Here is a 23,879-nt window from a genome sequence, read left to right as displayed (position 1 = left end):
GTGCTGCATAAATCCCAACGCCATCCCTTCCTGACCATCTCTGTATCCCAGCGTGCAAAGGGGGCCATTAGGGCGTGAGAAGCAATGACGGCAGGCTTCACAAGGCCCCCGACACAGCACCTGACACAGAGCCTCAAGCTCTCTCGTTAAGAGGTGGAGTTTTCCTCTTCAATCTGGGTACTGGTGGATTTACTTAACAAGTGGAGTCGTGGCTATGCAACAGCTAAGAGCTGGCATGCTCACTTAGAGGCAATCAGCCCGAACCCACCCATATAGACACTTTACCTGGATAATCTCATGCTTTATAGATACCTGATTTCTCCCAAATACATGCCTCTAGGCTTTTCCATACCAGAAATACTAACTACATAGACAGATGCCTATTGGAAACCGCCCAGATCCTTCACACTCCATAGGGACTGAATCCATCCCCTAAACATAATCCTCTCAACCATGTCTTACCCGCAGACAAACGAGCCCACTTCTCTAGAATCCTCTGTCTAATCATGTTGCCCAAGACAGGGGCCACTGGAGTGAACTATTGTGCAGCTCCTCAGAACTGGCCGTCTGTCCACAAAGCTTGCAGCCTAGAAGCGCCTAGCAGGCCAGGCTGCTCCATCACACGGGGTCACTCGGGAGCTGGAATCGTCCAGTAACATCGAACAACAGCCACTGATAAAAAGGGGGATGGTGGGCTCATTCCAGTCCTAACAATGCATGGCTGCTCCCACCTCCTCTATCTGGAAAGCCCCATGCATCTGAGCACTGGACAATGAAAAGGATGACAGAAGAAGAACTGACGCCTTTGAGCTGTGGTGTCGGAGAAGAGCACTGAACATCCCGTGGACGGCCAACACGTCTTGGTGAGGGTGAAGCCAGAGTGCTCTTTGGAGTCAAGAATGATGAGGCTTTGCCTCACATACTTTGGGCCTGTTGACAGGAGGGGTTATTCCTTGGAGAAGGACATGATGCTGGGAAGGAAGGGAGGTCAGTGAATGAGAGGGAGACCCTCACCAGGTGGACTGACACGGTGACTGCTGCAATGAACATCTGTGTGTCAGGAAGTGTGAGGATGGCGCAGGTCAGAACAGGGTTCAGACTTTTTGTTCACAGGGTCGCTATGAGTCGTGCTCGACTTGATGACACTTAACCACAACAACATGCTGCCCCTCAGAGACCTTTAGATGAAGGGGTGTGAAGAGGCCCAGGGCCCAGTGAGGCCTTCAGATGCCCCTAGCCCTTGGTGCCATCTGCAACCACAACCACGAGAAATCCAATAAAACTTCCAGCCGGGCCTGTGAAGCCACAGGCCAGGAGAGACAATACAATGACGACTTTTTAAGGCCGTGAAACGCCGAGTCAGAAGTTAACAGCCAGCAGCTGCGAGGATTGGCCTGTTCCTTAAATAAGGCACTCTACTTCAGAGCTCTGGCCACGTGCTTTAATGTGTTACACTGCTAACCACAAGGTCAGCAGTTCGGATCCACTGTCTGCTCAGCGGGAGGAAGAGGAGCCGTCTCCTCCCGTGAAGATTTACAGCCTCGGGAAGATGAGAGAGGGTCACTGTGAGGGGGGTGGACACCACAGCAGGGGCTTCTTATTGGCCCTCATCGGGGTTTCCACCTGTCAGTCCCTCGGCACCTTCCGGCCCCACAATGCGACCTTCGGGCCTGAGTCACACTCCCCACCATGGGGTAAGGCCCTTTCAGCACAGCCTGGCCTGTCCTCTCCCTGCACCTCACCTCCCCAGAGCGAGTCCAGTGGGGCAAGCCAGAGAGTCATCTGTGGGCTGCAGACCAGACCGCCTGGGTTCAAATCTCAGCTCTCTCACTTATCACTCACGTGCTGCAGGAAAACCACTCAGAACTCTGACCTCCTGTTTCTCCTCTGTTCAGAGAGAGAGAGAACCGCACACACCCTTAAATAGCACTCCCCAGGGCCCAGGGAATGCTCTAGACTTATTTATCCTCACTCTCCTCAAAACAATTCTAACCTTCTAGCAGTTTCCGAGGCTGTAAATCTTTACAGGAGACTGTCCAGCTTACTGTCACAGAACAGCTGGTGGAGTCGAACCACTGACCTTTTTATGGTTCCATTGAGATCTTTTGGTTAGTCCAATACTCACCCTATCCCGCCAGTGTGTGATGTGTATGATATAGATACAGATATAGAGATAGTGATAGAGATAGAGAAATAAAGAGATAGAGAGATAGAGATAGGTATATGCATACAAGGGAGCTCTGGTGGCCTAGTGGTAAGAAGCTGCACTGCAATCCCAAAGGCACATGGTTCTAATGCACCAGCAGCTCCACAGGAGAAGGATGGGCAGTCTCCTCCCATGTGAGTAACTGCCATGAGATACCACCAGAGGGCTAGCTCTGGGTCAGTTCTGACTCAACAGCACACAACAAAAAAATATATATACAGAACTCCCTAAATAACATACATACGCTAAACAGTATTTGACCTTTCTAGTAGCAAGAACTACTATCTACATTTTCTTGATGAGGAGACTAAGGCAGAAAGGCCGGGATTTGAACCCAGGGAGTTTAACTTTCAAGCTCTCTGGCATAAACGATGAGTGCCATTAAGCCCCAGCCAAGTCGACCACTAAGGCTCATCTCCCTTCTGAAGTCCCAGATGAGTGCCCTTCCATGAAACCGCTCCTGGCCAGTTCCCCTTGGCCTCTGCCTAGGAACTTTTTTCCTTCTACTGTCAGTTAAGTGAAAGTTTATAAAGTTTGGTTTTCTATTCAAACATTGGTACACATTTTTTTTTGTAACAGTTAAAATCCCCACAATGTAACTACACTCTTCCCACTTCCACCCTGTGATTCCCTTATCCACTAAGCCTTCTGTCCTGCCCTTTCTGTGTCTGGGAACTTTTCAGGCTCTGCTCACTGGGCCCTCTGGGGCTGAAACCATGACCTCTTTCTCACCCTTATATCGTCCCTGCAGATGAGCCTGCTTTTGAGTTTCAACGATTCAATGAGTCTCAAATACCCCTATTGAAAGACCCAGGGAGTTTCTACACCACCAGCGGGGCACTGGGCTGGGCAAAGCTCAAGGTCACACACCCCATGAATGGCAGAGTGGAGACAAAAGCCCAAGCTGTACTGCCCTGATCACATCCCGCAGGCCACACCACCGAGCCTTCACCGAACACGCCCTGGAGGTGCCAGGAGAGCCAGCACATGGGACCAAAAATGCTGAGATTCGCATGTCATTGAAAGGTTCGTTGGTTTAAAGTGCCTCCCGAGCAACCGGGAAATTGAGTGAAGCAAAATCAGGCAAATAGCTCTATTCTCACCATAAAAAAGAAAATTATTTGTCCCTAACAGGAAAATTACTCTCCATGTTACGCTCCCTACCAGCTGGAAATTGTCAAGTTGCCAGCCTGCCCCAGGCACCCCCTGAGAAAGGACTGCAGGAGCCTCCACCACCAGGTCGATTCTGCTCACAGCAGCCCTCCATTGCGTCTCTAAAGCTGTAAACCTCAGTGGAGGGAGACCGTCTTATCCTTCTCCCTCAGAGAAGCTCACAGATTTGAACCGCTGACCTATCCCCTAGAAGCATAACACAACCCACTGCACACCCAGGCTCCTTGACAACAAAAAGTTACAAACACCCACACTATCATTGTGTGATTATTTTTTTTTTAAAGAAAATCCTCATTTAGGAATTTTTCTTTTCATCCTCATAGCAAACACTTGAGACAGGCATAGCTGGAAGCATCCAGGGACAGATGCCATGGTTAGGACCTCAGTTCGAGGCAAGGCTTTGCTTCTGTGAAACCTCCATTAAGTTGCTCAACCTCTCTGAGCCCCAGCGGTCCTGTTAGTCACACTGAAGCCAGCTCTCTGGTCCATTCTAGCTCTAAAATGTAAAAATACGGCAAGACAGGTGGGAGCCAGTGATGACATGGGGTTGCCAGCGAGAGTTAGAATACCCAAGTTCCAGGCACCTGGGGTGCCTGTGGACCTCAGCCTCTCTGGGCTTTGGGTATTTCTGCCATAAAATGAAGCAGGCAGACAGACAAGTCCACTTTTCAAGGCTTTCCCTCTCCTCATTGAGCTGTGGTGTTGGAGAAAAGTACTGAATGTACCATGGACTGCTAAGAAAATGAACAGGTTCATCCTAGAGAGGGTTAAACCAGTCTGCTCCTTGGAGGCAAGGATTCTGAGACTTCATCTGACATACTTTGGACATGTTGCAAGGAGGGACCCGTCCTTGGAGAGGGACGTCATGCTTGGGAGGGTGGAGGGACAGTGCAGGTGGATTGGTTCAATGACTTGGGTAATCGGGGTGGGTGTGTCAGAGACAGTGAGACTGGCACAGGATAGAGTAGGGTTTAGGTCTGTTGTACATAGGGTCGCTATGAGTTGCAAGCGACTCAACAGCACATACAACTCTCTCCTCTTTAAGTCAAACCACACCCCTGAGCCTAAGTTCATGAAGTCTAAGGATAAGAACAGAACTCTCTACAGTCCCATCTGTCACATCCTTGCTTCATGGTCGCCCAATAGGTCCTTGCATAGCTCCAGGGATAGGGAGCTCACTACCTCACAAGGCAGTCAATCTTGTCTTGGAACCCAGGATGCTCACCTGTCTCTCCACCTATGAAGCTAAAACCTCTCTCTCGGCTTTCCTCCACTCGTCCTGTTTCTGAAGACCACCAGAGGTACAGTGAAACCTGTGGAAGTCAGAACTCAGCAGGAAGGGCCTCCGTTTTCTGGGCCTGAGTGGGTTTCTGCCTCTGACAGGTGCTATCATAGCACTTTTCTATCACATGCTTCAGTGGGAAATACCACACACGCAAACCTTGTTGACTGTGCTGCGTTTTACTGTGCCCTGAAGGTACCGCGCTTTTTACAAAGCAAAGGTGGCAGCTGGTGGCGACCCTACAGCAGTGAGCAATTCGGTCAGTGCCATTTTTCCAAAAGCCTATGTTCGTTTCACAGCTCTAGGTCCTATTTTGTCAATCCTTGCAATATTCCTGGCCTTTCCATTATGCTTTTGCACACTTAAATAGACTATAGTGCAGGGAAGCTCTGGTGGCTTAGTGGTGAGGAATTTGCACTGCCAATCCAAAGGAATGCGGTTTGAATCCACCAGCTGCTGGTTCAAATCCGCTGTAGCTGCTGGTTCAAATCCACCAGCTGCTCTGCTGAGGCAAGACAGGCAACCTCCTTCTGTGTGATTTACTACCTCTGAAAATCCACTGGAGGGTCAGCTACATGTCAGTTCTGACTTGACAGTATATAACACCATAGCCTAGTAGAACATTACTTTTATCTGCACTGAAAAACCAACACTTCCATGTATCCTCCTCCCGAGACCTGCCTGGATTTGAGTTTTCCTTCTCTGACAGGTTTTTGCCTTGTACGCCCAGCTTTCACAGATTTTGCCATTCCCAGGACCAGTTACCCCATTGTTGGGGACAATATTCTTTATCCACACTTTGGCTGATTCCACCAATGCATGTGGCAAAGAGGGAGGACAAGGGAGCAAGTCTGGAATAGGGGCTGCTGCTCTGGACAGGATGGTTAGGAAGGTGCCAGGCTTGTGAAGAGCTGGCAGCCATGGGCTCCAACAGGAAGGGCACGTGCAAAGGTCCTGAGGCAGAAACGTGTACCACCACTCAAGGCAGCAGCCAGCCCAGTTAGCTGCACTGGGCTAAGTGAGGGGAACCAATTGCCTGCAGTGGCTGGCTTGCTCCACCATGTCGGACAGACCTCCCAGGCTGGGGAGGAATCCGGGTTACTATCTGAGCTGGAAAGCCTCCGGTGAGCGGAACTAGGGAAGTGGTCTGGGATCCTTCTCCTTCTCCAAGAGGTCCCCCAGGACTGAGAGGAGGAGGGAGGGCTGAGGGAGAGGCCAGCCAGGGGATGGGGTCACCTCGTTGCTCCTGAGAAGTCCCGGGCCTCCTGGCCACCACCGTTTCACACTTGCACGCCAGGTGGTCCTCCAGAGTCACCGTGGCCTTCTTAAAGGTGGGCTTCTTCCGCACAATCTCGATCTTTCTCACCTGGAGGGTGGAATCACCAAACCGCTTCTATAGAGGACACTAGGGCCATGAGGGCCGTCCATCCACCCACGTGTGGAGTCCCTGTCAGTCTTTCCTCGAAAGCCCAGCCTGCAGGGCAGAAACTTTGGCCTGAACAATAGCAGCACATTGCCCTTTGCCCTTCTCTTAGCTTTTCCATCAAAACAACCCTCCCGACCTGGCCTCCTGCTTGGCCATGGCCCCCCTGGGTACCCCTAGGAGGGGGAGAAAGGTATTTCCGGTTGAGTTCAGGGCAGGGGTGTCCTCATTCCCTGAGCGCCAGCCAAGGTCAGGGGTGGCGGCTAAGTGGGGGATGGCTGTCTGGAAGGAAGTGGGGGCAGGCTTTTTATCAAAGGGGAGGAGGGAGGCTGAGGTCACTTGTCAGGTGGCCGTTGTCGTGGAGATGGAAGCATCGGGGGCAGGAGATAGCATGACAGCTGGGGCTGGGGAGAGAGTGACCTTGTGATCACAGGTACAGGACTCAGGCCAGAACAGAAGGAGGGCCAATGCAGGGAAGGTGGCCAGGAGGAAAGGCCGGGAGCTGACAAGAGAGAGCACATGGCAAAGCAACGAGGCAGGCTGGCTCGCTGGCCAGAGCTGGGCTGGAGGCTGTGTGGCCAGCTGCCCAGGGCTCAGGCCATCCCAAGTGGGAGAGGCTGGCCCAGGCAACGCAGAAACCTTTCCACATGAATCAGAAGGCAGCTGAGGTGCCTCTGGCCCAGCCCTGCCTGGACAGGGAGCTCCTGGGATCCACTCAGCCTGAAAATTCTTTCCCTGAGTCGGTGTGTAAAGCCAGCCCCTCTGGAAAAGATAAGGCTGCGCGCCGCATTCCAACCGTTTGGCGGCGAGCCGGCCCTTCTCAGTGCATCTGTTGTTGGCGGGTCACTGCACCCGCCTGGTTACAGACACAGCTTGTCAAGGGTGGCAACAGGTGCTTGAGACACCCAGGAACCTCACTGAGTCCCCCTCTGGGCGGAGCAAGACCAGACCTGAGCCTCAAATAAGGAGGGGCTTCAGGGGCTCCTTAGCAGGTGCTCAAACCATCCTGAGTCAAGGACACATTTGCAGATGGTTCTCTCTTCTTTCCCATCCTAACCCCCTAACACTGCCTGGAGCCCCTCCATCTGCTTTTTGGAGTTACAGCAGCCTGAACTACCAGGAAGGACTCAGCACACCTGCCCAGGTGAGCTGCAAAAACACCTTTCATCCCCACATCCCCCACCCTGCTGGATGCTCCTCTGCCCACGGATGGGCCCAGCCTGGAGGACGGGGGTCTGCGCACCTGGACGTGCCGCAGCTGCACCTGGGTGGGCCGGCACTGCACGTGGCGGTTGTTGCAGCAGCCGGAGCAGCGCTGCACCTCCACGCAGGGCGGCCACACCAGGAAGTTGGCGTTGGTGCTGTCGATGAGGCGTCGGGAGATCTCGAACACCTCGGTGCGCGTCTTGCACTCGGCAATCACGGCCGGTTCAGCGACACTCAGAGTGCCTGAAGGTGGAAGGGGGTATCCTTAGGAAGGAAGGCCTCCCTGGAGTGCCCCTGGCCCCACCTGGCAGGAAGCCGGAAGCCCCTGAGGTGGAGCTTAGGAGACCACAGGTGCCCTGAGAGGTTTTGAGTCCTGATTCAGCTATTTGCAGCCTAGCATGTGGGCAAACAACTGAGATGCCCTTGTCCATCTGCACAATGGGGACGACAAGCAGCCCACCCAAGATGCTGCCATGAGATGATTCAGAGAGGAAGAATGTTCAAGAAAGATTCGTTTCCCAAGGAAGGAAATTTACTTAGGAACCAGTGGGTTGATGTTAATAATAGTGGACTGAACAGTGAGCTTAGTGCAACTTGAAAAATGCCATCAATGTCACTGAATTGTATGTGGAGGAAATGTCGAGAAGGCTTATGTTTTGCTGTGTGTTTTCTTCATCACAATGGCGATAGAGATTCACTTCCTCTCACCAGCCTGCAGCCCTCGTATTCTGTGGTTTCAGGCCTTTCTGGCTCTGCCCTCCTCGGGGGTCCTCACTGTGTATTACTTGCTTATCCCTGTCTCACACTGTGTTCCCTGTGTACATTGTTTCTTTCAAAGCCTCAGTTCCTCATCTGTGAAATGGGACAATAACAACACTGCATGAGGATGGGAGGGGTTAACACAGGCAAAGCACGGCCCCTGCATGTACCCAGACATTGGGAGCGAAGCTGTCATCTTTCATGTATGGAGAACCAAGGATCTGAAAACTAACTCGCTGTCCACACCCTCAGAGTGAGGGCTGAGGCTCCAGTCACCCAGGTCGGGGCTGGCGCTTTCCCCGTACACTCTGGCTAAAGGCTGGAGTCCTGTCAAGAACAGGAGGGCCTTGGGGCCCAGGGACACACTTCTTTCCTGCTCTCTCTGTCACGGAGCTGGAGGTGGGTCCTGGGCTTTACACCTGGCTTGTACCCCAGGCCACAGCCTTTAGCCACAAACAGAGCCATGAAGCGCCCAGAGACTGCCTTGGGCTCAGGTGAGATGTATGGGGATTCATTTCCCAGCTGTGTGACCCTGGGCTAGTGGACTACCTTCTCTGAACCTCAGTTTCTAACTATGTCAAAGGGAGCTAACAATATCTACCTCTAAGAGTGTGCTTGACTCTACAATCAACACTCTTGGTACCAGCCACCAGGAAATTAAAAGATGAATTGCATTGGGAAAGTAAGCTGTCAGGGACCTCTCCAGGGTACTGAAGAGCAATAACGTCAGTCTGGAGACTAAGGTGCGCCTGATCCAGGTCATTGTATTTGCAATTACTTGCTGTGCGTCAGAAAGCAGGACAATGACTAGGGATGATAGAAACGGAATCGATGCCTTTGAGCTGTGGTGCTGGAGAAGAGTATTAAATATACCATGAACTGCTAGGAGAACAAACAGGTTTGTTCTGGAGAGGGTAAAACCAGGCTGCTCCTTGGCGGCAAGGATTCTGAAGCTTCATTGGACATACTTTAGGCATGTTGCAAAGTGGGACCAGTCCTTGGAGAGGGACGTCATGCTTGGGAGGGTGGAGGAACAGCGCAAGAGAGGAGGACCCTCGATGAGATGGATTGACTCAGTGACTGGGGTAATGGGGGTAGGTGTGTCAGAGACAATAATGTTGGCTCAGGATAGAACAGGGTTCAGAGCTGTTGTACATAGGTTTGCTCTGAGTGACAGGCGACTCGATGGCACATAACAACAACCTCCAAGGTCAGACTAAGGAAGAAAGGCGTGTGAAAGTGTTACATTCAGGGAACAGTGTTGGCGTGGGGCTGGGATGACACGAAGCACAGAAGAGCAGGTTAGAGTCTGTGTTCAGCCCAGCAGTGAGCATGGGGGATGGGAGCTGTCAGCAACCCCATTCGGCTGGCCTGGAGGGAACCCTAAACCCCACACACCCACATGGTCCAGTGCTCCTTGCCTGCCCCCCCTTCCTGGGAGGCCCCTGTTCTTACTCTCCGTCTGCCCCAGGCTCCTTCTCCCCCGGGATAAGCTCTCCATGTCGCCAGGATGGGATCGGGTCAAATTCAGGTCCAACTCGGCACCATCTTCCTCTGCAAAAACACAAGAGACATAGTCAGACCCACCAAGGGCAACAGCTGGCTGTCCCAGTCACGGGTGAGGGTCGTGATGGGCAAGAAAGTCAAGGCCGGGAGCACCCCACTCCAGAACACACTGCCCTCCTAACCCTTGTGAGTCAAGGCTGTGGTTGTGAAGAGAGGCTGCCAGGCAGTTCAAGGTGACAGGGCCCTGACCGCATCCACTCCAGGCCCCTCAGCCATGTTTTTGGCCAGAATCCAGTCAACAGAGTTAAAAATAAGCCTTTCCCTTTACTACTGTAAGGGAACCCTCCTCAGCCCACAGGCTGGGGCGCGGCCCTGAGGACTCAAGGCCAGGCTTCATGCCCCCTCCACACAGCTTTCCCATAGGAAGTGCTGGATGGAGAAATTCCCAGAATCCCCACGAGGGACCAGCCTGCCCTGGCCACGGCCCCTCTGGAGCTGGACAATGGCCCTGAAGGGAGGGAGAAAAGAGTGGGAGGGGGCTGGCTGCTGGAGGGTAGGGGCTCCATGCAGAGAAGGGGAGTGGGCAATGGGCTCTGTCTGCGAGGTCGTGGTCTCTTTTTCTCTCTCTCTCTGCTCTAACCTCTGCCCCATGCCTGCCCCAAACTGTCCCTTTAACCCAGGGTCACACATGACAGCTTCCTTCTCAGGCCTGGACAGCCCTGGGCTGCTTCAATGTCGCCAGCATTCCCTGGAGAGGTGACCCATCTCTAGACAGGTTGGCCCTCAGCTGCTGGGCAGGCGGTGAACTTGGAGAAGAGGACTTTGAACTTGACATTGACTTCATGGGGAAGAGCTCTCTCCAGAGAGTGCAGAGCCAGCAGATAAAGACAGGGTGTTGGAAACAAGCACTCCCCATGCAAGGGGAGCCCCCCCCAACTCTCAGCAAGGGAGCCTGTTTGGAGGAGCTGGTTCTGGTGACGAGTGCATTTCCAGTAGCCTATACTGCTGCCATATCAGCTTGTCTGTCTGTCCCTTGCTCCCTTCCTCTCTCTTTGCCATCTCTGGAATGTCCCTGGTGGGGAGGAGATGGGGAAAAGATGGACTTTATGGAAAGGTTAAGTCGATTAGGAAAAAATAGCCACATGGTTGCCTCGAAACAGGCCTGCTATTGAAAAGCTCATGGGCAGAGCCGGACCCCCCACCCGGGTGTGGATGGGCTGCTGGAGGGCGAGGGCCAGGACCTTGGAAAGAAATGGCAGCAAGGCTAAATTTGGAAGTTGCCCCATTGTGTGGCCAGGGCTGGCCAGCCGGGCATGGGGTGGGGGTGTGGAGACGACGGGTGAGGGGCCTGGTGAACAATAGGTGGGCCCAGCTAGGGCCCCCTCCCGCTAGCCTGACGACCCCCCAGCGCAGGCGGGTTTGAAAGGGCCCGGGAATGCTTTTGAGAGGGAGCCAGGGGCCCAACGTTGAGAGAAAACAAAGGCAGGAAATGCTGTCCCCCATAGATAGCGTCTGGGCAAGGATTACAAAGTGACAAAGAGACGAAACCCCAGAGGGAAGGGGTGCAGGGGGGTGCTGACCAGGGCTCCAGGGAGCAGGCCAGAGGTTAGAATAGAATGGAATTTGCTCTGAAGACAGCGTTTATAAATACATTCCCCACCGGCCCGCCAGCCTGCCACTTGTGTGCCATCAAGCACGTGCCCAACTGAGCGTGCACTCGCGGGCATGGGCAGGGCTGCCCGCTGGTCCAGGCCAGGTGTCCCGGGGAGACCTCAGAGCTGGCCCTCTGCCAGGGTGGCAGGGAGAGGGCTCCTGCAGCTCCACCCTCCAGGCTGGGTCTGCACCTGGATAGGACTCCTAAGAGGCTCAGGCACCTTCTCCCTGGCCACCCCCTCTCAGGCTCCACCCTCTGCTCCCAGCCGCCAGAGTACATGTGGGTACTGCTCCTGCCACGCCTCGGGCCCCAGGTACCAACCTGCCCGCCCATTCAGCGCTGCCTGTCGTGCAGCCGGTCCCTCCCGGGTTCCAGCTTCCTCTTGCTGTCAGAGAAGAAGGGTCCTCACCCACCCCTGCTTGACCTTCCCAGTTGTCTGTGGGCTCTCAGAGGGCCAGGACACTAAACATGACTCAGTTTACCTCCAGAGTCTCCATGCAGCAGGCGCTGGAGGTCATCGAAGGAGCGGATCGAGTGGTCACTCAGCATCTCGTAAAGCTCCTCAGGAATGGGGTCACCCTGCAGTGGACATGGGAGTCGAGTGAGCCAGGAATAAGGCTCCCAGCTAAGGTCCTCTCCCTCACCCACACACTCCCAGACTTTTGTCCCAAGACAAATGGACAGACAGCCAGGGAGAAGAGAGGGATCCGGGGTCCTGAAAGCCAGGAGCACAAACACTGCACCCTCACCTCCAAGCAGGAACCATCATTTGCTTGAACTTAGATTTGATCTTATCTGTCTCTCTGTCTGTCTGTCTGCCCTATCACACACCAGGTTCCCAGAAGGCTAAGGCAGTCTACTTTGTCTCTGCTTATCCCCACCATCTGACAGTTAATAACACCCCACAATCATCAAAGGAGATCTGAAGTCCATTCTGCAGAGAAGAAAACAGAGGCTGAAAAAGAGGTGCTACCAATTGTCCAAGGCTCTAACGCTGCTCATCGGCAGAGGCTGCCTTCCGACCTCAGGCCTTCTAACTACAGAGCCCGGGGCACAGTTACTATGTGCCAGCCAGTGAGTACTACTCATAGTGACCCCGTGATGAAGAGATCTGAGCCCTGTCCTATCCTGCGCCATCCTCATCATCTCACACTTGAGCCCCCTAATGCAGTCACTGTGTCAATCCATCTCATTGAGGGTCTTCCTCTTGTTCACTGACCTTTCTTTTTTTTTCCTTATGTCCTTTGTGTCTCTGGTTCGAGTTATTCCTAAGTATTTTTTTCTTAATATTAATGAAAGTTTACAGAGACTTGGGGTTTCTAGTCATTCATTCTTGCACTTTTCTCCCTGCCTACCCTCTCCCGCCCCCCAATTCACTCTTCTCCTTAAAAAGTAAAACTCTTTCATTGTTATACAATCCCTCCCGCCAAGTCCACTCCACTATGCAGCCTTCACTCTGGACTTCTGTAGTGACAAGAATACCCACTCATATGTCCCTTTTAAACAGTTCTCTCCCTCATCTGTTCCAATGCAATATACATCAGTCCTCCCCTCCTTTTCTGTCCAAGCCTGGTGACTCTGTCCAAGGAATGACCCCTTCGAGCAACACGCCCCAAGTTTGTGAGACGAAGCGTCGCCACCCTTGTCTCTAAGGAGGGAGCGCTCTGGCTGCACCTTTTCCAAGACGTAGCTGTTTGTGCTTCACAAAAGCTGCCCATCTCTGGAGGCCACACATACCAGCGAGCGAGCCCCACTTAATCTCGCGTCTGAGCAAGGAGCACAGGGAATCCTCAGGGTCGGCCGGGAAACCTGAAAGCTTAGCCGACCCCAGGCCCGGCTTGTCACACCCTATTTTTAGAGCCCCTCTGGACGGCTCCCAGACACTTGAAACTCAGTAAGCGCTTCAACAGGCCCCACTTGGAGCTGGCTTCCTCCTGGGAAGTCGCAGGTACCACGGCCTGATAGGGAGGTCACTGCTGCGTCCCCCACCCCCCTACAAGAGTGAGGAGGTGATATCAGAGGTCCCAAGAAGGCAAGAGTGAGAAACTGAGCCACACGATCCACAGAGCCAAGGGGTCCAAAAACTGAGACCCGTACTCATCTCTCTCTCTCTCTCTCACACACACACACACACACACACACACACGCACGCACACACACACACTCCAAAGTCCAAACTAAACCCACTGTCATCGACTCAGCTCCAACTCCCAGTGCCGCCCCATCGGGTTCTGGAGGCTGCCAATCTTTACAGAAGGACAACAGTTTGTCCCAAGGGGCAGCTGGTGGATTTGAACTGCCAATTCTCACTTAACAGCCTGATATGTGTGCATTACGCTACCAAGGCTCCTTCCACAAACACAAATGCCCAGATGCGTCCTGGACATGCCATCTGCAGATGTAACCTCCTCGCTGACAAACTTCAGGTTCTATCGCTCTGTGCCTCAGTTTCCCCTTGACTAAATGGCTCACCAGTGAATTCTGACACCTGGTGACACTGTGTATGGCAGTGTGGAATGGCTCCATGGGTTTTCCATTGCTGATTTTTGGAAACAGCCAAGTCTTTCCTCCAAAGCACCTCTGGTGAGTGTCAACTGCCAACATTTCATGGACCCCTGAACATGAGTTTAGGAGCCCAGTGTTATCTATGGTTGATAAGTGGTTCGGGTAGAAACAGTTGGTTTGGGGGTCCAGAAGTTGGGGTTCCTGTCTTGTGAGTCCTTATGTCAGAGCTGGTGGGCGGCAGCCAGAGGCTGCATACACCAGGGAGAAAGGGGGCTTCGGTTTAGAGAGTTGGGGGATCCTTCTGTGCTCCTATGTCAGAGCTGGTAGGCAGCAGTCTGAAGCTGCATGCACCAACGAGAAAGGGGACTTCAGCTTAGCTTCCTCCTTTTCTCGATCTGTGATCACATTCACCCCTCAGTCCTGGGGACAGACATGCCCTTGGAAACCTCCAAATGGACCAAGGACAGCCACACCCCCTTGGGAGTTCTGGCAAACCCAGCACTGCTGTCCAGATCTGGGACTCATTCTATGCACGGCTAGGATGCTGTGTGACCTCAGGCTAGCCCAACGCCCTCTCTGGCCCTGCCTCTCCCCTGTGAATGAAGGGAATTGAAGAGCATTTGATTTGGGGACAGCAGGAGTGGCAGCAAGGAGAGCAGAGAAGGATCGCTTCTAAGCTCCCTGGCTCACACACAGACGGAGCTGCCGATGTCTGTGAAGTGGGCATCCAGGTGCCTTCAAAAGGAAGGGCTCAAGGGCCCAAGGTGTTCATGCCACTCGGTCCTCGGCCCACAGCAAAGCTGGCCTGTGGCTGCCACTAAAGTGGCAATGGAAGGACCCCCCTCTCAAGGGCCCAACTGGATGCCCCAGACCCATGTCTAGATGGCAGTTTATGGGAAAATCTGACTCTCTAAGATTGAGTAGGGGAGGGTCCAGGATAGAGATTGAGGAGCTGGGCAATGCACACAGTACGTGCTCAATAAACAGTGATCAAATACACGAAGACCTCTCCTCTCTGGGGTTCTCCTGGGCATCATCCTCTTACCTCCTTCACCAGAACGGTCATCTGAGAAGTCCTCTCTGCACCCCACAAGCAAACTACCTCCTGAACAGTCCCAAGTTATTGGAAGTTGGAGGTTATTATTTTATATACTTCTGGTAATATGACCACCAGCGATTCGAACTCGCTACCGGCCCCTGGATTTGAAAATAAGACCGCAACTAACATTACCAAATGCCAACCATGTGCCAGGTACAGTCACATGCCTCAAAAACCACCAATCCCATGAGCCTAGCGCCATTTCATTCCCACCTTCCAGATGTGGAAACTGAGGTTTAGACAAATGAAGCAAACAGCAACAAGCCTGGTAAGTGGCAGAGCTGGGTTGCACCCAGGTTCCAGACGGCCACCCACTCAGCCCACCATGGAGGGTCTCTGCGTCGCCTGGCCTCCATCTGGCCGTAAGGACTATACTGGGGTCACATTGGTTCTTTGTCTCTGAAGTAGAAGTGTCCAACGAAGGGGGATGTGGCCCCAGGGGACACTGCAGGGTCAGGAGACACTACCAGGCTCTAGTTAGAGAAATGCTACTGGTGTCCAGTCCATTGAGGCCAGGGTGGTTGCAAAATCTCCCACAGAGCAAAGGACAGCCCGCCACATCCCAAAGGCCAGTGGATGGATGGATGGATGTGGACATGGCCCAGCCTTCGCTACTGAGCACAGCGTGACCTAGGGTGAGTCTCTTTATAACCCAAAGCCTCAGCTTCCTCCTCTTTCAAACAGCACTAATAATATCTGGCCTGGGTGACGGTGCCCAGCAGAGCAGCAGCAAGTAACGGGCACTGAATGAGTCCTCAGTGCGCCTGGTGGTGCAGTGGCTTTAAGGCCTCCACGCGTGACCTGCTCCTGGAGCCCGCAGCCCTGGAGTGCACTTGACTCTCCTCTATCCCGTACCGTGACTGCGAATCAAAATCAACACACAACAATGAGCTGTCACCGTTCCCATCATTCATCCTTTCACTGTGATCCTTTGAAGGCAACAGCGAGTGACACCTGTGCCCGGCAGCACAGGACATCTTTGAGGATGGCAGCAGGTGGGTGGAGAGCCGCCTACCCACAGGGAGAGTGTGACTGTGTGTGATCCTCTGAGCTAGGCCACAGGAAATGGCACTTGAGGCCCACGCTGGCACTGCTGAGGACCGTGTGGGCAGGCCAGGCCCTTCCGGGGCTGGGGGTAGGTGCTCCAGGATGCATGCCCTGGGGAAGGAGAAAGACCTACACAGCCACCTGCTTGGGCTAGGGCTTCTCTTGGTCTGCAAGTGTTCTAGAAGTTTCCTTAAGTGAGCAACTCCTCTTCCTCTCTGTGTCTCCTGCCCCTGGGAGAGTAATATTGAAGGTTGGGTGCTTTGATGAAGCTGCCCCAGATCCCAGGCCTGGGGTTCCTGGCAGCATGAGGGCGTGGCAAGGAGGCAGCTGGGGCCCAGCCAGCCACACAGCAGCCAAAGCAAACAGCCTCCTCCCTACCCCACCCCCTGCCAGCTGCAGAAGGTAGGAAGGGCACGAGCAGGAGGCCAGGTGAATTACCTGCTCCCAACCCGGCTGGCAGATCAAAGGGGCGTGAACCCCACCTTCTGCCTAGGCCCCAGCGAACACACAGATAGGCACTCCCCACCCTGCCTGCCGCTCCCACCAAGGAAGACACAGACTCCAACTCCGTCCAAGCAGCCAGGGGTGTTGTCTGCGGCTGGCAGAGGGAGAAGCTGACAAGGCCAAGAGTGCCCGCCTGCCGGAGAATCCCAGGCCTTATTTAGTTTGGCTGCCAGAGCCGACCTCTTCGAAGAAGCCACTCAGGGCTGACCACAGAAGACATTTAGAAACAGCGCTTCCCACCCTTATTGCTCTGGGGACCATTCTGCCAGGCCTCACCCTCTTAATGGTAGCCTGCCCGTGAGTGCTCCTCACTCTCTTGCTGGAGTAGAAAGACAGGGGCCAGCCCTGCGATTTACAACGCAGCAGCCCACAGGCCAGGGAATCTGCATAGCCAGCTCTGCTGCTCTGGGAGAATTGGCAGCTAATCCAAACTTCTGGTTTCTCCAGGGGGAGAAACTGAGGCCCAGAAAGGGCAAAGGATTTGCTTTAGAGACACAGAGCCTTCACAACTGCTTCTCCTCTCAGCTCTTCTTTGTCCCCCTCTGTCCGGTCCAAGTCCCAAGAAGGCAAAGATAAAGATGCCGTCCATCAGGATGGAGGGTCCTGGAAAAGACCGATACCTGCCAGACGGCTGAGTGGCCTGGCCAGCTGCCCTCAAGGGTGACCACTGACGGAGGCCATGCTGGTAAAGTGCCAGTCAAGCTCCTTTCATAAACATTTATGACTGTCCACTCAGCACACAAAAGGGGCCAGTGGTGACAAGCACAATGCTTTCCAGGGCAGTTTACACTCCAAAGGGGAGGAGAGATAATAAACTACTGAAAACAAAATTAAATAGACCAGAAGTGAGATGGATCCACGCTGAGCACCTCCTCACTGGGCTGACTGAAGCAATTTCTCTGTCTCTGTCGTGTGTGTGTGTCTCTGTCTTTCACTCTCTCTCTCTCTCTCTCACACGGATCCTAGCTCTTGTACCTGGACGTCCAAATTCCGTTTGATCCTGGCCTTGCACACCTCTGAGGCTGAGCAGTTCCAGTAATTCCTTTTCCCACCATCCAAGGCCATCAGCTAAGTAGGGGTGAGCTGGGTGGTGAAAAGCTGTGGGTGCCCCCTCCTCCTTCCCAGCAGAAGAGAGTGCAGCCTGGGGCATCACATGACCACAAGCAGGCAGCGCCCAGAACACAGCTTAGCTGTCACCTCAGAGAACACACAGATCCCCGGCCCAGCCCTGCTCTGAGCAGCCCACCGGTCCTTCCCTGCCACCTCCCAAGCCTCAGCCCTAGTATGCCCAGCGACAGGACCAGCCCCAAAGCCCTTTTTTCAAAGATCCCTGCACTGGCAATTAAGAGCTTCTTCCTGTGCTGGCCCCCATAATGATGTTGTTGTTAGCTGCCAGCGGATGCCTGGATTCCAAAGGGCCATATGTTCAGGGTGCTGTGATTAAAAGTGCGCAGAAAGGCGGGGTTCTGTGCCACCGCCTCCCCTCCAAGTGAACGGAGGGGAAGAAAGGGGGAGGGGTGCTGGAGGAAGCTGGAAATGGCCAGATGAGGCCTGGGAACATCTCTCCCAGCAGCTGCGAGCAGCGCCACCAGGAAACATTCAATAGTGGGAGCCAGGTACCGCCCCAGTCCTCCTTGTGGTGGAAGATGGGAGCCTGTCTCCCATCTCTCAGGTTCACATAAGGGCTGATTTGAAGGAAGAACTGGCTCTGAAATCACAGCGCCCCATTTTCGGACACACGGTTTGAGATTAGTTGAAAAAAAAGAAAACAACATTCACCCAGGTTTGAAGGGCGTGGAGCTGCTCTGACAAAATATATAAGTGGATGCTCTTGAGCTGGACTTGATGAGAGGATGCCCCCTTCCTCTGCCTCTGAGGCACCCCCCCACCAAGGAAATGGGATCGCCCAAGGTTCCAGGGCCCTTGGAGGCCCACCTGTTGCGCGAGGGCGGGCACCTGCGCTGACTGTGCGTGCTTGTGTGCGTGCGTGGGTGTGCGCGCACGTGCGCTCCGGCTGCGTGTGCCAGGGCCGTGCGTGCGTCTGTGTGCGGTGCGCGCGCGGGCGCCCCGCGTGTGCACGGGCGTGGCGGCTGCGAGCGCGCCACCGGAACGCGGTAGTGCGTGCCCGCCGCTCTACGCGCCCGCCGCCCGCCCGAGCGCGGCATCGCCTCCGGCCAGGAGTGTGCATGCGTGGGGTGAGTGAGCGAGTCGGGGGGCCGGGCGGGGTGGGCTGCGGAGTGCAGCGGCGGGGGTGCCGCCGTTCCCAGGGCGCCCTGGCACCGGGCCCAGCCCCCAGGCCCTCGGAGAGGCGAGCGGCAGCTGGGCCCAGCCGTCCCCCCTCCCCAACAGCTGGCCGCAGCCCAGGGGGCTTCGGGCGCGGAGGGGGCGTCGGGAGGGGCTTGCCGGCCGGTCAGCGAGAGCTCTCGCCCGCCTTCCCGAGTGCGGACCACGGGGGGCGGCCACGGAAGGGCGGGGCCCCGGGGAGGGCGGCCAGCGGCCCTCGAGGAGCCCCAAGAACAAAAGGAGACGGCTCCTCCGTGGTCAAAACAACCTGCACTGGCGACAGCCCAAAAACTGGCCGCGAGCTCGGAGCTCACAGCCTTAACCCCTTTGCCGCCGCTGCCACCGCCTCCTCCATGCGCCACGCGGGGACCACGCGGGCGACCACGCGGGCCCAGCCTCCCCCGGGCGGCGAGGTGGGGGCTCGGCAGGCCGAGTGGAGGCGGACCGGACCCGGGGACCCCCGCGCGCCGCGCCCCCGCTGTACTCTCCTCCCGGCACCTCGCGCCTCCTCCCTGCCCCGCCCCCTTTCCCACCTGGATTCGGGAGAGAGTTGCCAACTCACTGCTACGTGAGGCTGGGAGGGGTGGGAGCCGGAGCCGACCTGATTGCTCCCGCAGACGTTTCAGCCCCCACTCCACTGCATCTAGGCTTCTGCAGGCGGCGCGCTCCGCTCCGCACCCAGCTGCGGGGGAGCGCGGTGTTTCCCCAGGCAGGGCGGGCGCAGGTATGGCGGGCCTCAGGCACACCCCGCCCCGGGGCTGGATCCTTCCAGAACCCCACTCCTGCCTTGCCCCAAGCGCCCAAAAGCTTGTCCACTGTCTCAGTTCCTAATGCCCCCGACTCAGACTGCCCCGGGATCGCTATCTAGGGTGGCCCTGAGCGTTTCCACCCTAACCCGGAGCAGAAGCTGGGATGGGACTCGAACCTATGCCGACGGTCAGAGTGGTGGGCGAGCGCACACCTCCTAGACTAGTCGGGTCCTGGACACCCCATAAACCCAAGCTGGCGCAGAAGTGGACTCTGGTGGACCTCGGCACCACCCCACCCCCTCTCCTCTCGGTCCGGAGGGGGGTTATTCTCGGGTTTCTGAGGGGTGGGGGCAGGGCCACACACACCCTTCCGGGACGCTAAAAGGCTAGGGCATCAGGAAAGCAAGCCACTGCTGCCCCCTCCCCCGAGAGTCTGGCACTCCCCAGGCCTCGCGTCCCAGCCCTCGGAGGTCACCCAGCGCCAGGCCCTCGGGCTGCAAGGGTCCAAAGTTCACTGCAGGGAAAGGAGGGGTCGTCAGGGTAGAGGTGGGGTCATAAATGAAGCGACCTGGCCCCCGGCCGCCTTCGCAACTCACCTCAGCGCTGACCAGACGCAGGTAGCAGCAGAGAGACAGGAAAAGCGGCCAGCAGCGATTCATGCCGACTCCTGGCCCGGCCCCGCGGGGCCCCGGACGCGTGGACCGAGCGCGCCGCCCCCGCGGCCAGGGCGGGGGGCGGGGGCTGGGGAGGAGGGTGGGCTCGGCGCGGGTCCGCTGTGATCAGGAGCTCAGGCCACTGCAGCCGCCGCCGCGGCTCACCCGCATGGCCCCCGGGCGCCGCCGCCCCCGGCCTGGGCTCCGTCGTTGGGGGGCTGGGGAGGGCCTGGGCACGGGACCAGGGTCCGCGGCCGCTACCTGTGCGGATCCTGAACCCGAGCGAGCATCCACGGCCGGGGGGCTGCGTCGCGAACCAGCCGAGGCGTCTAGCCGTGTGGGGGCGCCCCGGGGACTCCAATTCTCCGAGAGGAAAAAAGAACACGGCAGCCGCTGGTTCGTCCTCACTCGCCGACTAAAGGCGTTTTCCTCGACCCCGCTGGCTTAGCTTTTTTGCAACATTTTTCCAGAATGGCCTCCCCAGATCAGAAAGCGCAGGCTTGGGTACCTCACAGCCCAGGCTTCCTCCCCAAAACTTTTTTCCAAAGTTGGCTTTGCAGCAGCGGCCCAAGCACCCAGGCAGGGAGAGGTGCAAACTCCTGCCCCGGCCGGGTGGGGGGGCCGGAGCGTGTGCGCCCTGGCGCGGGGCCCGGGTGGCGGGCACGGCTGCTCAGTGCGCGCCGTGTGCGGTGTGCGCGCTTGGCCCGGCCGACAGGTGGACGCGGCGCGAGTCCTCTGGTCCTATGTCCGTCTGCGCGCTGCTCTGGGCGTCCTCTGCGGTGTGCAAGCTGCGGCTGCTCCGGATTTCTCTTTGCAACGAGGCTGGAGGGTGGGCTTCCCCCCCCCCTTGTTGCGCGTGTGTGTGTATGTGTGCGCAAAATATCTGTATCTCGAGAATGAAAGATGGGCGCTGGCGGCCGGAGGAGAGCCCTCAGGGAGGCAGCGGGGGAGGTTGCGGGCGCACGGGGTGGCAGGCGGCCGCTGCCGGCGGCAGGAGGAGAAGTTGCCACCCTTTCAGCTGTTCCGGCCTTTTATAAAGGAGGTGGGTGGAGACAGCCTTTCCTCTTCTGGCCAGGAGTCAGCGCCGCCAGGAGGGAGGGGAGCGGCGAGGGAGCCCGGGGAGGGCCTGGGGTGTGGCGGGCTCTAGGGGTCTCATTGGAGCCGGGAAGCCCCGGACTCAAGGAGCTGGCCCTAAGGAAGGCAGAGCGGCTATCTACCCCCTCCCAGCACAGTGACCGTGGACTAGATTCCAGACCACGTGGTTGAGGGAGATGTCTCGGAGCCCCCGAGGGTCTGGGGTCCAAGCATCCCTCTCCAGCCCCACGTCTTCTGGACCAGACATTTTCACCCTGCGCAGGCGTAGTAGAAGGCTCTGCCGACAGCTTGGGTTCCAGTCTTGCCATGGTGAGAAGGGATAGCAGGGTCACCTTGGGCAAGTCACTTCCCTTCTGCTCACCCTCCATCCAGCCTCGAAGCAGGCATTTAATGCCATTCCTGGGCACAGAGCACCGCCGAGGAGCCAGCCACAAGGTGAACACGCCAGGCTGCGCCGCCGGCTCGTGCCCTGCCTCCTCCTCCCCCTCCTAGCTGGTTGCCTGGCACATAACTGGCGCTGCCGGCGTTAGCAGAATTTGAATTTGTGGAACTGCAAAGTCACACAAACCCCCACAGCCCTGCAGCATCTCGGCCGCCATCACGATTCTCCAGTCACTCTCGTGTGTTTACTACCTCCCTCGCCCCCGGTTTGAGGCCCAAGGGCCCACACCCCCACACTGACACTGGCACAGTTAACGCCTCCCACCCCCAGCTCAGAGAGCTGCTATGTCCCTGCCTTCAGCAGTCACACTGTCACAGTCACGGAGTCACACGCTCGCCCACTACACCCAGCATAGGACCCGAAGGCTCACAACGTCACCACCTGGTGTTAGGACACTCTGGCCTCATCTCCTTGCACTGCTGTTGTCAGCCCTTTGGACTCATGCCTCCAGGGTGTCCACCTACTCCTAATTCCCTCAGACTCTGCCTGTGAGCCCCTTGTCCATTCAGGAAATGTGGAGTGCAGGAGGGTCCACGTTGCCACCTGAGGAGCTACGAGCTACGTATAGTAGTTGCCAGCTGGCTGAGTGTCTCCAGTTAGCCTCTCTGTGCCTCAGTGTTCCCACCTGTACATTAGGAATAAATCTATATATTAACAGGGAGGAATTTCAGAGGCACAGGAAGGCTCTGGGGTTTTGCCATCTTCATTATAGTGATGGGTTCATGGAGATAGGCAGTTGTATCTGGGAACATTTGGAGAGGCTTCTAGAAACTTCAGTAGAACAATGCCTGGAAGACGTCAGTCCTGCCTGGGAACCTGAGAAGGGACACTCCAGGGCCCTCTCTACAGGGGCCCTCCAGCCAGAAGGACAGGCAGATGATTGGCAGATAAATGAAGATAGTGGGTGAAAAGGAGAGATAGGGGGAGGGGGTAATGTCAGGAGATAATCCCCAAATACCAGATTTGAAGCTAAAGATTTAGAGATAAAATCCTGCTGCACCAGAGCCAGGTGACCTTGACTTTGACCTTCTGCATCCTCAGTGTACCAAAAGGATGATAGTAGCTACCATTACTGTTATTAAGTACTGGCTGTGTGATAGGTAATAGTCTTTGTATTTTACATGGCTCTGATCTCGAAGCATGCAGAGAGAATTGAAGCACAGAGAGGTTAGGTGATGTACTCAAGGTCACACAGCTAGTAGGGTAGACCAGCTACGGAGCCCACATACATGAAGCGCCATGCTGTGCAGATGACGCTAATGACGGTGATGGGGGCGACAGGGACACTTTTTGCACAGCTTGTGTGAAGAACACATCCCACATATGTGTCAAAGGGCTTTGCCAACTGAAATACGCAGTTGCCGGTGTGACATGGCGTGCAGAGGGCTGCAGGAGGGCACACGGCCCAGCCTCCAGGGACAGACTTGAGGCTCGAGGACAGCTCCTTGGAGCAGCAGCATTGAGCACCTGCTATGTGCAGACCTGTGGGAGCTTTGGGAAGTGGAAAGAGGAAGGAAGCCCATTCCAGTCACTCACGGACCTTCTAACCTCTTGGATGAGACAGGTGCTCATGATGTCAAGGATTAGATGGCACAGGACTGGACCCAGCAGAGACCACAGGATGCCAGAGACTAGACTGCTATACTGTGGGGTCCCCTTTCCTGCATCTGTTCCCCAAAGTCCTATGTCAGTGTTTGAGTCTGTCCATACAAGCATTCTCTGAAGGTCAGCACCTCTACGCTTCTCTCCTGGTAATTCAGCTTATCCAGCACCTCCTCCAGGAAGCCCCCCAGACTGAAAACTATTTTAACAATGGCATGGACCATGGTCGTGTTATCATGCCTATTTGACATCACTCCCCTGGTGACCCAGATCCCCACCCTCAGTGCACAGTAGCTGTCTTCTCCTCAGCTGAAGGAATGAACAGGCACCGAAACAACTTGCCTGGCCAGCCACTGATGTAGATGCTGTAGCCAGGGGGAGACAACCAAAGAAGGGGATCCCCCACAGCCCCACATGGAGGATCTTGGCATCAGGTGGAAGGGCCTAGGGCCAGATATGGGACCTGGGGTGCAGTGCACACCCTATAATTCTCCAGCTCTCAACAGGTCAAGGCCTGGGAGAGCAGGCAGATGGCCAAAGCCACTCAGATGGGACCTTGTCCAAGGCAGGGGGCTGACAGGCTGAGTGTGTAAGCAGCACACCTCACCCACCACCCCACCACCACCCCTGCTTTTAAAAGCCTCTCACATGACCTGGGAACGGAGATCCTGGTTGGGTGAGGGGTACCTGG

At 55.9% G+C, this 23,879-nt stretch overlaps 1 protein-coding gene across 1 annotated transcript in view; it reads right to left on the bottom strand.

Moving 5' to 3' along the window:
- Positions 1-20,055, bottom strand: part of PDGFB (platelet-derived growth factor beta polypeptide) — a 20,388-nt gene extending 333 nt beyond the window's left edge. Inside the window, exons 1-5 of the mRNA XM_006890110.1 lie at positions 19,993-20,055; positions 11,692-11,788; positions 9,505-9,603; positions 7,328-7,533; positions 5,898-6,027 (exon numbers count right to left, since the gene is read on the bottom strand). Coding sequence (XP_006890172.1) covers positions 5,898-6,027; positions 7,328-7,533; positions 9,505-9,603; positions 11,692-11,788; positions 19,993-20,055 — 595 coding nt within the window. The remainder of the gene's footprint in view (positions 1-5,897; positions 6,028-7,327; positions 7,534-9,504; positions 9,604-11,691; positions 11,789-19,992) is intronic.
- Between the last annotated feature and the right edge of the window lie 3,824 nt (positions 20,056-23,879).

Source organism: Elephantulus edwardii, unplaced genomic scaffold, assembly GCF_000299155.1.
Source record: "Elephantulus edwardii isolate Elephantulus edwardi_28Jun2011 unplaced genomic scaffold, EleEdw1.0 scaffold00086, whole genome shotgun sequence".
Lineage (NCBI taxonomy): Eukaryota > Metazoa > Chordata > Mammalia > Macroscelidea > Macroscelididae > Elephantulus > Elephantulus edwardii.
Note: the sequence above shows the minus strand (reverse complement) of the source record. Positions and strands in the feature narration are given on the sequence as shown.